At 43.7% G+C, this 13,562-nt stretch overlaps 1 protein-coding gene across 2 annotated transcripts in view; it reads right to left on the reverse strand.

Moving 5' to 3' along the window:
• The window catches only part of IPO9 (importin 9), a 39,670-nt gene that overhangs the window by 4,938 nt on the left and 21,170 nt on the right, over positions 1 to 13,562 (reverse strand). For both annotated transcript variants that reach the window (XM_054087510.1, XM_054087509.1), the window contains 11 exons: positions 12,853 to 12,911; positions 12,196 to 12,347; positions 11,005 to 11,103; positions 10,762 to 10,868; positions 9,454 to 9,593; positions 7,630 to 7,789; positions 6,371 to 6,597; positions 6,013 to 6,161; positions 4,971 to 5,099; positions 3,680 to 3,955; positions 1,857 to 2,023 (listed from right to left, as the gene is read on the reverse strand). In XM_054087510.1, the coding sequence (XP_053943485.1) occupies positions 1,857 to 2,023; positions 3,680 to 3,955; positions 4,971 to 5,099; positions 6,013 to 6,161; positions 6,371 to 6,597; positions 7,630 to 7,789; positions 9,454 to 9,593; positions 10,762 to 10,868; positions 11,005 to 11,103; positions 12,196 to 12,347; positions 12,853 to 12,911 (1,665 nt within the window). The remainder of the gene's footprint in view (positions 1 to 1,856; positions 2,024 to 3,679; positions 3,956 to 4,970; positions 5,100 to 6,012; positions 6,162 to 6,370; positions 6,598 to 7,629; positions 7,790 to 9,453; positions 9,594 to 10,761; positions 10,869 to 11,004; positions 11,104 to 12,195; positions 12,348 to 12,852; positions 12,912 to 13,562) is intronic.

A 13,562-nucleotide genomic window follows, 5' to 3' on the forward strand; every position in this document is an offset into this window, starting at 1 on the left:
TTTTCTACACTTTTGCCAAGAACAAGCATTACAGAATTTTCTCATTTCTCCTGCAGCAGCATCAAGACTGGACTCACCTCCTGACCTGCAATGCAAGCCAAAAACTGACAAAGCTTCGGATTAAACGCTGCCAAACAGTGCACACATACATGAAAGGCTTTTCCAGTTCAGAAGGGCCACAAGGATAAACACAAATATCATGTGCAGATGAAGACAGAATTAAGAGGAAAGCAGTGGCAAGAAAGCAGTAATTTGGTTGATCTGCAGCCATGAACACGTCTTCTCCTTTCTCCATTCTCAAAGCTCTTCACTTCTTGTCCTTCATGGTTCTGCTACACTCAGACCTTCAGCTTCCTCAGTATCTTGACGTGTTCTTTCTGCCCCTACTGCTCAGAATTCTGCTCCACACTTTCAAATCTTCTCTGGTTCCAGTCCATTTTCAAGACATACTGAGGATGTTTTTGACTACAGGTTAAGGCCACCTATTTAAGCTTGGCACTCTCAAACCTCTCTGTTGGCGCCAAAAGTCTCAAACTGAAGTTTTGGAGCTCCATGTAACTTGCTTTTTTCATGCTTTCACTTCACACCTTCTTTTCCTCTCACACTATGGCTCTCAGTTCCCATACTGCTGGTTTGGACGCAGATCTTACGCACCACCCTGAGCTGCCAGAAGTTTTCCCATCATTTCATGAGGCAAGTGGAGAGCAAACAGCACCTTCTTCAACCCACCCCTTGCAGGGATGGGACTGACACACACAGAAGCTGCCAGCTGTCCTCACATTCCTTTTACCAACTCTGAACAAGAGGGTCCTCTGAGCAAGCACTGCCTTCCTTCGGCACGCAGAGAACACCCAGCATTTTCTAATGAACAATAAAAATCGCTGTAAGTAACCCAAATCTAAGTGTTTAAGAGAGTGTGGAACCTGCCAAGCCACAAATACACAAATAGCTCTGATCTTGGACAATGCGAAGACAAGCACTGAACAACAAAGTTTAACCTTGTTTCCCTGTCAGCACCAGCCTTGGCTTCCCTGTGGCCATAAGCAGCTGCAGAGGATCCTGCAGCCAATCCTCCTCTCTCAAAATGGGGATAAACCACTGCTTTTTAGGCATGAAACAGACCAAGTGTGACTGAAAACAGCACCAGATCCCCCAATCAGCCTGCCTTATTTATTTCCCAGGCTGTTTGACTGCCTTACAACAATAACACACTGACGCAAACTAAGAAGTGAGTTCACAGCTGGCGAGACCCCTGAGAGCGGTCTGTTAGGCTTCACAATTCCAGAAAAATCAAAGACAGCAGCTGCACCAAAATTTAAATTAATACAGAGCATTTTATGCTTTGGACTACAGCCCTCGGCCTCCACCGGAACACAGATGCGCTCCTACAGCAAAAGGGAGACAAAACGCTGTCAGTTGATCTCTCTACTGACTTGTAAGAGATTGTTAAATCAACAAGAAACCACCAGATTCTCTTTGGAAACCTTCTATGATGCCCTGAAACTCTGCAGTAGTCTGTAAAGGCAGTTTCACATCTGGAAGCTACTCTTATCCCATTCACAGACGTCCAGTCCCAAAAGCACTCCTTTGCTTGCAAGAGACTCTCCCCTTCCCCTCGGGTCACCCTGCTCCAGCACAGCCACCAGGCAGCAACGGGAGCACTAAGAGGAAGAGCAGATCGCTCCAATTGCCACAGCTCTCCTAAGCCAAACCGACAGCGCAGGGAAGAAAAGCACTCTGCCCAACACCAGCACACACTAATCCGAGCCTTGTCCTTGCACCCAGTGCACTTAATTGCAATGGGATGATCAGTCAAGTAACATTAATGCACGGATCCTGCTTCTGAAACATCCTACCTGACTTTGCCTTCATACTGCCCGTAGAACAAGTGCTGCCGGCTCATCCATTCAGCCATTACGAACTCCAAGGCCGGCTTGCCGGTTGGTCCCGGGAGACTGCACAGGAACTCCAGGAGTGGCTCCAGTTGTGAGTGAACCAAGTGAGCAAACACCATAATCAAGGACTATAGGAGGAGAAAGGAAATGTGAGCTGTACATAATGTAATAACTGAAAATGTTTCATCAAATATTCAAGTAACTGGGTCTCCTGCAAGAGTAGAAACTGTGCTCACCAACCCCAAGAGGAAGTGTAACCACCTCAAAGATACTGCATGCTACAAAAGCAGGCAATAAACTAGTGCAGTCAGCAGTAGTACTGATCCCCCCACCAGAAAATATAGCAGGAAATAATTTACTCACACCTATGCCCCAAAGTAACAGACCTTCCTAAAGCAAATATTAGAAAATTATTTTAAAAACATCAGAGGTTGCAGTGGCCTTTTGACAAGCAAAAACATCACGTGGCAACAGACACTGCGGGTGCCATCATTCGCTCAGTGGGCCCCAAGCTATACACACAGCTCTGAATCCAGGCATGCCCAGCAGAAATGTGCCTTGTTAGGAAGCTGACGAACAGCAGTTATCGGTCCTGAGCCAGAGCCCTTATCCTCTTCCCCTTTCATCACCCCAGGGAGTCACCACAGGACCACCCTTCTCCCACATGACGATTCAGCAGCAGGTTTCCAACCCAAGTGAACACAAGTTTTAGGGAAAGAACTCTAAGTTTTAGAAAGGTTGTTTACAAGATGCAGTTTCACAGTAGACACTTAAAGACCAGGGGTAAATTTAACATGCTGCATATGTCTAAATGTCCATCTCCAAGCCTGAGGGGTTCCCTGCAGGCTTCCTCAGGGAAAAGCTGCCCACCCTGAGTCCATCTTTCAGGCTAATGCAGGGAAGAGATTCAGGATTGCAAAAGGCTCATTTCTCCTCTCCTGGCTACAAGGACTTCAATGTGGCTGCTTCAGATTTAAGCTTCTGGATCTCAAATTAGGCAAAGTGAGAGCCATTCTGAACAGCCAAGAATTAACAGTATAACCCAGGAGGGGGAAATCACGGCTTTCAGATGACATCTGAACAGCCTCTTGATTCACCACATGCTGGCTTGAAAAACCTACACAGAGCAATCAGAGAAATACACAAGATGGACGAGCAAAGGGAGCCCCAGCCAAGCGCTGCACTGAGGGTAAAGGTGGGATCTTGCCAGATGGCAGAACTCCTCAACAGTTCCTCTGGAGGAATCAGGGCAGCCATCACATGATTTTTTATAATAAGGGCACATGCAAGAAAGACAGGAGAGAGAATGAAGACCACTGGGATATAATCATTCCATAAAACTGTGTCACTATAAATAGGTCAAGGCTGGAAGATGCAGTGATGCTCTTTGTCCAGCCTCTCGTCTGATGCAGGTCAACTCTACCTCCCATCCACCCAAAGTTCACTTTGTCCCAGCGCCCAGGCATATATCCTGAGTACAGCACAAATCCACTCCAAAAGACGTGCCGCATTTGCCACAGCATCCTTACTACCGCAACTCCTTTCACAAGCACAAGGTCATGAAGGACTATTTAAGGTGTACTAAGCCTTATTGACAAGAACCTGGCTTACCCAGTGATCTGGATAACGCTCTGTATGAGCGGAGCAGGCACCTTCCTGACTGCTACAAGAGGATACAGCGATCGTCCAACTGCACCAGCCATAAAAAATCAGGCACAACATTCAAAAACATGATGACGATTTCTTTTCCTGACACTTCCACATACCCTCCTGGGTGCTCTCACCTGCATCACACTGAGCGTCTCCGCTTGTTGCATTTTGCTCAGGATAGCCCTCAGGATCTGGTCCAAGTTCTCTCCCAGCTCACTTCCTGCTTTGGAAATCAAAGTGGAGACCAGCCTGCCCACGAAGGCAGCAGTGAATTCCGAGGTCCTTGGATCCAGAAGCTGGCTTACCACCTGCATCACATACCACAGTCCATTGTGGCCTTGCTCATCGTGCCACTGCGCAATCTGCTCCAGTGCCACTGAGACGTACGCACGCAGACACTCGCCGCCATTCTGAACGAGAGAAGAATCGCATTAGGATTTCCCTTTCTAAGTAGGGGACAGAGGAAGACATCTACTTCCATCACCCGAAAAAGACCCTTAGCCAAGATGAAAACAATGGGCAAAACGGTGGCATCCGTAAAAAGGATCCAAGGTCTCCAATGTGCAGAGAAATGAGTGCCTAAAATTAAAGATAACTTCAAAAGACTTCAGTCTTTCGAAGCACAGCCCTCACAGCCCAGGCAGCTACCACAATCAGCTAATAAACACAAAGACAACCTAAACAGCTGCAGTTTTGTGCCAGTCATCGCAAAGGGTAGCTGCACTACAAAACTAAGGAAATTAAGTCAAGTTTATTATTTATAAGACAGCTGGTAACTGGAATGAAAGGGCACCCTGCACCTCTACCTTCCAGAGTTCTTATTTTCTTGCTTAAATACTCTATAAAGATATCACCAGCTAACAGCAGAGCCAGACAATAAGCACAGCTCAGGCACTACTGCTGTTCAAGATGAATCCTTGCTCTCCCTCCATCCCATATCTGGCTCAGCCAAAACAGTTTACCTTCCCTTCTCACCTAAATGAATGCAGGAGGAAGTTGCTAGGAGGAGGAGGAGGTCTGCACAGGAGGCCTTTTGCTTCCCTGGACCTCAGTGTGTTCCTGCAGACAGCCCCTGCCATCCCTAGGGGTGATGAAAATTATTATGGGGCAAGAAAAACAGTATTGTTTTGTGGTTTTTTTGGTTGGGTTTTGACAGCCTCGGGATTTATTTTAATGTGCTCCAGAGCCCTAAAATATTTAGGATCAATGTGTCTGCCTATTCACTCTGGTCCTCCAAGTTAAGGAACAATGAGTAAACACCATTGCAGGCCCTTGACCAGCAGTACTTCCACAATAAACTGGAGGTGACAGAGGCTCTTGAGGACGTGCTGATAGAAAGCCTGGGCTTTGTCTTAAAGGCTCTCTGTCTTTGCCACCTCTTTTGAACTCAGAGAACCCTGCAATCCTTACAATCCCCAGCGTTACCTGCATAGTAGCATTGTCATCTGTGTTCAAGCTGCACTGAGCCACTGCAGGGAATGCTTGGCAGATCAGGAGCTGGGACAGAGGAGGTTTTGTATTCCTCACAACTGTGGTCAATATATCAATAGAAGTCTGAAAGGAAAACACAAACAAAAGCACCCTTACAGCAGCAGTCGCAGTACACTTAAGTCAGCATTATCCGCCACTGATGCTAGTATCAAAGGTGTAAATGGGAAGGATGTGAGCCAGTACTGCTGTCACATCCTGATTTTACAGTCTAGGATGTCTAAGCTGGAGGACCTTGGAATCTTGCACCCCAGCACCACTGAGTTTGACACAAACACATGGTGCCTGTCATAAAAGCTCCCGAGGCCGTTCCAACATTAAAAGCAGTGGAACTACTTGAATACAGTACACGGTTTCACAGTACCCTGACACATGCTAATCAGTACAGCCAGTCCTAGTTGACTTGTTCCATTTTGCTTACATCGATTTACATTTATTTTAATTACCCATAAGCAATTGTTATTCATACCAATCAACAGGCAGACAATAATCATATTAATAAAGATGCTTATGAGTTAAAATACCATTCTACACTGTCAGTGCTTAATCTTTGTAAGGGTATGTTTTATACAAAGGAAAAACCTATAGAATTTATCTCCAGTAATTCATACATGTGTGACGTATAAATCAGAAAAAGCCTTAGAAAAAAGTGCAAGGGATAGTAGCGTAGCCTGCTGGAGAACATTTCACCAAAGAGAGATGTTACTGGTGAAAGATGGCTGCGTCAAAGCAAAATGCCTAGGGATGCGCTGCAGAGACTGGAAGAAGGCCAGACGAACAGTTCAAAGTTAACTTTTGGAAGCATCTCCCCCCACCTGCAGTTTGCCTTTTGTCCGCAAAAAAACCACTACCAACGATCAAAGTCACTGTTCCAAAGCAGTTTAAAAGCAACCTTTCTACTCTTTGCAGACCAGCCATCCTCTGTGTTAAAGAGCAGGGAATCATCTCCAGCTAAGACCATGTACACTATAGCACTTACTGCACAAAGCCCTGCTGGGATCTTGTCAGCAGGGGCCTGCATGATGCTGACAAGAGTTGGTATTAGCCTCATCTGCATTGGACCCTGGCAGGCTTCTATCTGAGCTAGCTCCTTAAAGATATCTTGGGCAAGAGAAGCAACAACTGGATCTGGAGAGAGAAAGCACCATTTACTGAAACATACTAACAAACACATCGCAGTTTTTGCTACTGCTATTTCGCATCGGCAAAGCAAGTTTTGCTTCCAGCTTTACCGCCAAATGAATCAATGTTCATTCAATTAGCATTTATTACGTTTTCAGCACCGGGATGCAGTAGCAAAAACAACTGTACTTTGAGAACGTAACTTGAATGCCTACCGTTACTGTACTTCAGAAATATTGCAATCGTGAAGGGGCAGATTTTGTTCTCCACGCTTGCTGTGAATGCTGGGTCTACCGTACAGACAATGCAGAGCGTCTCCATCACAAGGTTTAGGACCTCTGAACTGAACTGAGTCGCCAAGTGGATCAGCCCGTCAAGAATGCTAGGAAGGAAAGGCTGCAACACGTGCGTGCTCTCAGAGATCTTCAGCTGGTCACAGTATCTGGACAAGAAATTCATGATACCAACACATATCATATATTTTTTATATATTGATACTTTCATATATGATAAATTAAACATTTATCATATATTAAAGTAATCTATATTTTTAATTCCAGATCATACACAAGGAATTATTCCACACCACCCACTCTTTTTCAGTTTACTCCACCAGGAGTTTTCCCTCAGTCTGCTGTTCCTAGATCTCTCCACAGCTCAGCTATCATTTCTCCCCATCCCACCCTTGATGGTTCACAGAAGCAGAGTTGAGTCGAGCGATGGTAAAAGCTTCTGCACCTTAGTAACATTTCTCTCTCAAAAACTGCCCATCAATGGAGAAAATAAACCATGAGGAAAAAGCAGTCTGAGACAGACAAAGCTTAGAAAGCGTTTCATTACCATGTTCTACAAGCAAGCTAGGGACAGATAAAACATTTTCAGGAATAACTGAGTTATAAGTCTCTGCCATTGCTTATTCATTAACGTTTCAGTGCAAAGACAAGGTGTTTTTTTTGGGAATAGTAGGGGTTTGCAAGGAAGGGTGTTTTGTGTTTGGTTAACTTTTGTTTTACCTTCTTACATTAATGTTAATTTTTCACTTTAGAATCAATACAGCAGATCTTCCTTTTTCCTTCCAGCAACTTATTTACATAAACAGGATCAAAACAGAATGAACATTTCTTATTGCTGGGATCTGCTACAGGAGCCCATATTATGTCATCCAATCTTTGTGACTAAAGAGGAGTAACCTGGGTTTCATCTTTTCGCTTCCATCGCTCCCTAGTCCTGCTTCTCTTTGTGACAGTATCCATCAACATTGTATTGTAGTCAACCTTGAAAGTCAATTTGCTATTCCTTATTAGAGTCATTCTATTTTGAACTTGCTTGCTCACGGCTTTTAAGTTGACACCTATTTCATTCAAAGCAAATACTTCCACTGTCTATACAGAAATGTTATTTAACAGATTACTTCTATAACTGTAATCAATATCGCCTGTCCCCGGGGCTTTGGAATACCCAAGGATTCACTTACCCCCAGATGGCTCGGACCGCAGAGATTCGGACCGAAGGAGGCTGGGTTTCGTGCAGACCGCTGACAGTAGCTTGCAAGAACTGCTGGATTAGTTCTGGAGACATTGCCACTGTGAAACGGCTGGCGGCCCACAGAGCACGGCCCAGGAGAAACGGGGACACTGAATGAAACAAAACCGGAGGGGTTTTAAAATCAGTTTTATTAATTTAAAATTACAGCTGCTTCCATCCATTACCCAAAACTTTGCTATCCCAGTAGGAAACTGGTATGATGTGACACAGAAGATGAGGATGCAGGCATGCAAGGGATTTTTGTACATGCGCAGAATCTACTTTATTTTCTCAGTTATTGAAAAAAATAATTTCCCATTTGTTTAACAAAAATTTCTTCCCTCAAGTGCTTCTGCTTGATTTTTTTCATCAATGCAGAGATACAGCTTTTACTGATCATCAAAACAGAAGTAATGGAACAGAATGAAGACTTTTTCAGTAACTCCTATTCATCTGGCTCAATATTCTGTCCCCAGGAGTAGGAAATAGAAGAAGCTTAGAGGAAAGAATTGGAGAAACAGAGCACATACGCAGGGATCTTTACAGATTACTCTTCTAGTGTCCAGCCATCACCTGGTAATCACAGAACACAATGTTCAACAGCACCAGAAAAAGAGTGAACACTCATTACCTCCTCACCCATTTACACTTCTTGAGGTTTGAGGTATCCTTATTGCATTTAACCCTTCTGCCTTTTCAGGCTAAAAGGAATCTATCAAGGCTATCCTCAAACAGATTTCTATTTCTCAGCATCTTTACTGCCATTATTTATGCTCCTGCAAGTATTAATTTTAAGATGAGGACACCGAAAACTCCATGCGAGACGTACAGTAACAAAAAAACCTGTTTTCTAAGCAAGTATTATAAAAAACAAGATTTCTTTGTCTTATTACCATTACTAAGCATTAAACAGACACTGTCTGAGAGCTACTGAGGTACTGACTCCAGAAGCTCGTTCTAGAGTACAATCGCTCATTTACAGCCCAAACCCACATCGGTAGGTTTGTGTAAATACCTAAGGTGGGTGTTGGGCCTGGTTTGGGGTTTTTCTATGCATTACACATTGCACATTATTTCTTCATTCAAAATTAACTCAGAAAAAAAGCCTTCTTTGAAATAGGCTAAATGAATGTTTCTTTCATAGAAGCATCCAACAATTTCTTTTTCTGCACTGACACAACTTAGTGTGGACTCATCAATAATGTCGTACTGGTTTAAACCTCTCAAATTTTAATATTTTGCAAGTCAGACTTTGACCTTCTTGCACATTAATGTAAGATCACACAGAAAGGAGAAGCCTGCAGAGCTCCCAGTAACAGGGTCCCACTCAACTGGGAGTACTATTGGAATTCAAGCGCTACAATTAGCGTCACCCTCAGTGTACAGAAAATGGGATAGGATGTTGCTGCAGGAATTCTGGAGCCTGCTCAAGTGTTCCCCAGGAACTGAAACAAACCAACAGAACAGCTGTTCTCCACCAAGTTCCCCAAGCAATCGCGCTTCTATCTCCAGCACTCCAGGCTCAAGTATCCAGCCAACAGGGAGTTTCAACTGAGAGCATAGTGCCCCACATTTAAAGGGTTTGTATCAGACCTGGCAGCATGTGTGAACACAGAAGATAAGATTTATGCCCTTTGCCATGTACAATACGCACATCCGTGTTTCACATCACCACATGTACCGCAACCCAACTCATCAGACACGTTAATTTGCAAGAGAGTTCCAAGGTCTCGCACTCATCCATTACTCTGAGAAATGGCAAGGGCCAATGTACCTGAAAGGTTGAGGTCTGCAAGAACAACGTTTGTCAGGAAGCCATGCATATCAAAATGTATTCTACCGTTCTTCACGCTGTCTGTAATAATAGATTTCACCGAGCCTAGGGCCAGCATACAAGCTTCATGTATCTTCCACCTGCAAAACAATTCAGATGCCTTTCAGCTTTTTCTTCCATCATCATCTCAAGGAATAGATACAAACTCTGAAGCATTCATTAGTATTTTTTTGGTCTAAGCTACCATAACAGTTTTCTTGACCTCAAAGAAAATAATTTTCAAAAACCCTGAAAGAAAGAATACTCATAAAACTCTGCAAGATGGGCGCTTGGAAACTCACCCAGGACAGGCAGCATTCTCAATTGCTTTCGAAAATATGGGTCAAACAGTTGTTACTTCTTGTACTGATTTTGTTCCCATAATAAAAAAAAAAGAAACAAGACCCTTCTATGAAGGCTTATGTTTCCAGCTGTGTCTTGCTTGATTCTATGTGCGGAAGCACTGCCATACATTAAAGGTTTAAAAATGTCTATTTTTGCATTACGTTTTGTTAAGTATGGTGAAATAGAGTTAGGCGCAAATACCACTTCTCCTTGGTTTTATTTATGAAACAAATAACCTACTTTAAAACTCAGCACAATGAGGCAGACAGGGACTCAGTGTCTGACTTTGCAGACATTCCATCGCTGCTAACTGAACAGACTATCCTCTTTGACACCAACATTCAAAATAAACACAAACACCGAACTAATGCCATGAGAGAACTATGGAAGAGCTATATAAGAGCTATGGAACAGCCACCAGGTACCCTTGCAACTGAACCTTTTTTTCCCATCCCTGAGTTACAGTAAAAACCACAACTCTGAAGTTCTAAAACGTAACACACAGATACGTCTGCAGCACCGCAAGCTCTTCTGCACATCAAGTGAAAAAGCAAAAAGATGTACCTGAAATTTTAAGCTCGATTAACCAAACACAAAGTGAAAGTACCACCCATTTCTCTTCAGACTGCGTATTACTATTATTTCCAATGAGATGCCTAAGGAATTGTCAAGGTCTGGAGGGAGGGAGCCTGGGGACAGCCAGCTTATGCTAGGGATTGCTGGAATTATTCCACATGAAGATCTCATCATTTGGCTCAAGAGCTGCTCTACTTCCTCCTTCTTCTAACTAGGGTTCTCAAATTTCATCCTTGTCCATCAGTAGCAGTGTCATAAAAAACATGTGGTGAAATTGTGCTCTACCCTGTCCTGGAAAAGAGCTTGATATTCGTACCAGTGTCATTCCCGGCTGCCTCATCTCCTTACCAATGCTCAGCACCGCTGTTTTTAGCCTGCTCAGCTTCTTGTAAATGCCTTGTAGCTGTTGCGGCCAAAGCAGAGGCGCTCTCATTCTGGAAATCAGCAGCCACAGCCTGCGCAGAAGGAAACAATACTTAATTGTACAGACTTCTAAAAGTTGGCCTTTTCTCCAAATGTGCTTCCTGAAGGTAGGTTTATTATTTGCTATTATTATTTTGGTTGCGTCTAAACTTGGAACACGTTTCATACCAGCAAAAGATCCTGAGCAGCAATCCTCACTGTGTAGGAAAAAGTGTCATCATCTTCATCCTCCACAAACTGTTGTGGATTTGCGGTCCAAACTTTTATCTAAACCAAAACGGAGACAAAAAGGACAGGGTCAGTAATGAACTCAGAACATAAAGGGAAACAGAGCTTTTCTGCTCCCAGTAATCTCAGATTTGTAAAACTACTTTCAGAACATTTCTCTGCCATGGGAAGTTGTTGCCCTCAGCTGATTTTTCTCATACTCTGGTGGAGAAACCTTTGAAAAGGAGAAACGCTCTTTGTTCTGAGCTCATGTTGCTCTTCTGGTCCTCACCTGAGGTCAGACTTTGACAGAACTAATGACTGACCTGGAATCAACACCACATTTTTATTTATGGATAAGGAAATGGGGGAAGCAGATGAATCTTTCACAGAGGGACTGGTTTTATGCATTTATACCTAAACAAAGAGAATGGCTGTCAGGCCTGGGAGTCCAGGAGCCATGTAGAATTTCAGTATAAATTATTTCATACTGCTTGCACAATATTTTCACTATCATAGAAATCTTGCTATCCCTTTCACAGCATGGTAATCCTCATTTTCACAGCATAAGCCTTCACGAATAAATGAAGGAGGTAAGCTTGAGAGAGTTGGCATTGTTCAGCCTGGAGAAGGTTCCAGGGAGACCTTGTCATGGTCTTTCCATATATAAAGGAGGCTGTTGAGAAAGACTTTTTACCAGGGCCAGTTGTGACAGAACAAAGGTTTTCATCTGAAAAGAAGGGAGATTGAGATGAGATCTTAGGAAGAAATGTTTTCCTGTGAGGGTGGGAGGCTCTGGCCCAGGCTGCCCAGAGCAGTGGTGGCTGCCCCATCCCTGGAGGTGTTCAGGGCCAGGTTGGATGGGGCTTTGACCCCCTGATCCAGTGGAAGGTGTCCCGGCCTATGGCAGAGCGTGGGACTGGATGGGCTTTGAGGGTCCCTTCCAACCCAAACTGTTCTCTGATTCTATGATTCTCCACATTTCACCACTGAGGAACATTTGGATGCTCTTGCCCTTACTCTTGGCACAGCAAAATGACAGAACAGCCTATTAGATGACAGCAGCTTCCACACGCTGAAACTCCTCCTCAGACATTAGCTGTTTTAAATCTCTCATTACATTTGCTTCCTACACAAGACAAACACGCTCACCTGCTCCTCTGTGATCTGCATGTAAAGGAGGATGTAGTAGATCAGTTCTGGCAAAGCCTTCTTCACTGTGCTCTTAAATTTGTTGTTTTCCAACAAGGCATGAACAAATTCAAATATGCTGAATACGAGATTTTCAAAGCCCAATACTTCACCTGAACAAAGAAGTGGAAAAGAAGATCATGACTGGATATGCCAACATACAAGAGAGATACAAATGGGTGTCAAATATAGTTGCAAACTGTTAGCTTGCCTGAGGAGATGTTTATTCTTACTTCTGGATTAACAAGGGCGGCAGCAGCAGCCCCCAGAGGATGCCTGACCTCATCACTTTCTGCTCTCCTCCCACCTCATCACACACCTCTCATTAAAACTCAACAAGCTCAACCTAAAACTCGTTTAGTTTTCTTCTGTCCCATTACTTTTACCTCAAGATTCTTGCAGAACTCAATCCTTGAGTCATAAGAAATTTCGCAGCTTCATTGATCACACTCCCACGTAACTTGCAAAGAAGTGATGGACACTGTTCTAACACTATAAACGTTATCTTTAGGCACAATCTCCACAGTGTTTCAGTCACCACTTTGACAGCAACAGTATTTAGGCAAGTCCGTTCCTTTACAAAAGAGAAGGCAGAACTGCAGTTTAACAAGTTCTTACCATCGGAATCCACAGGGTCCTCCACCTCTTCTGTGTAATTTACTTCTGTTCTCACATAAGTGCATGGAGTTAAGTAAATATGTGTGTTTCCTTTTAGGAAATTCTATTTGGGAATTAACCTGTTTTTATCTTAATATTCCTGATAACTAGGGAAGTTTTCTTTCTTAAAAAACACTTCGACTTTATGCACACTCTTGTGTTTCAGAAGACAAGCTCCAACAGCTCCAAACTTTGTGAATTGTCCAACTTCAAAGACCATTTCCACAACATTTCAGCACATCCTTTGGATCACTTGATTACCAAGGTAACCGAAAACTTCATTTATGTTAGAATTCTGCAAGAATGAAACCACTCGGACTCACTCTTCCCAGGGGATGGTGAGGCAATTCCACATTTCCCAGCAGCTGAAGGGTAAGGAGCCACCCCATGCTCCCACATGCCACCTTATCTTGGCTCTGCTCCCTACCAGGCCTCTCCATGAGCCTCCAACCCTGCAAAGTGGCAGAAAACCAACCTGAGGGTGGAGAGGAAGGAGTTTCTTTGGGGATGGCAAACTGAAGGTCCAACAAGGTCCACAGCAAACACAAGGGGAGAAGGACAGGAGTTTCCTGTTTTGCAAACAAAGAACTCTTTTGTCAGCTCAGCTGCCAGCAGGACTGCAGTGGGACTCAGGAGAGGAGAAATCCACCACCAAAAACTTAACAAACAGC

Source organism: Cuculus canorus, chromosome 24, assembly GCF_017976375.1.
Source record: "Cuculus canorus isolate bCucCan1 chromosome 24, bCucCan1.pri, whole genome shotgun sequence".
Lineage (NCBI taxonomy): Eukaryota > Metazoa > Chordata > Aves > Cuculiformes > Cuculidae > Cuculus > Cuculus canorus.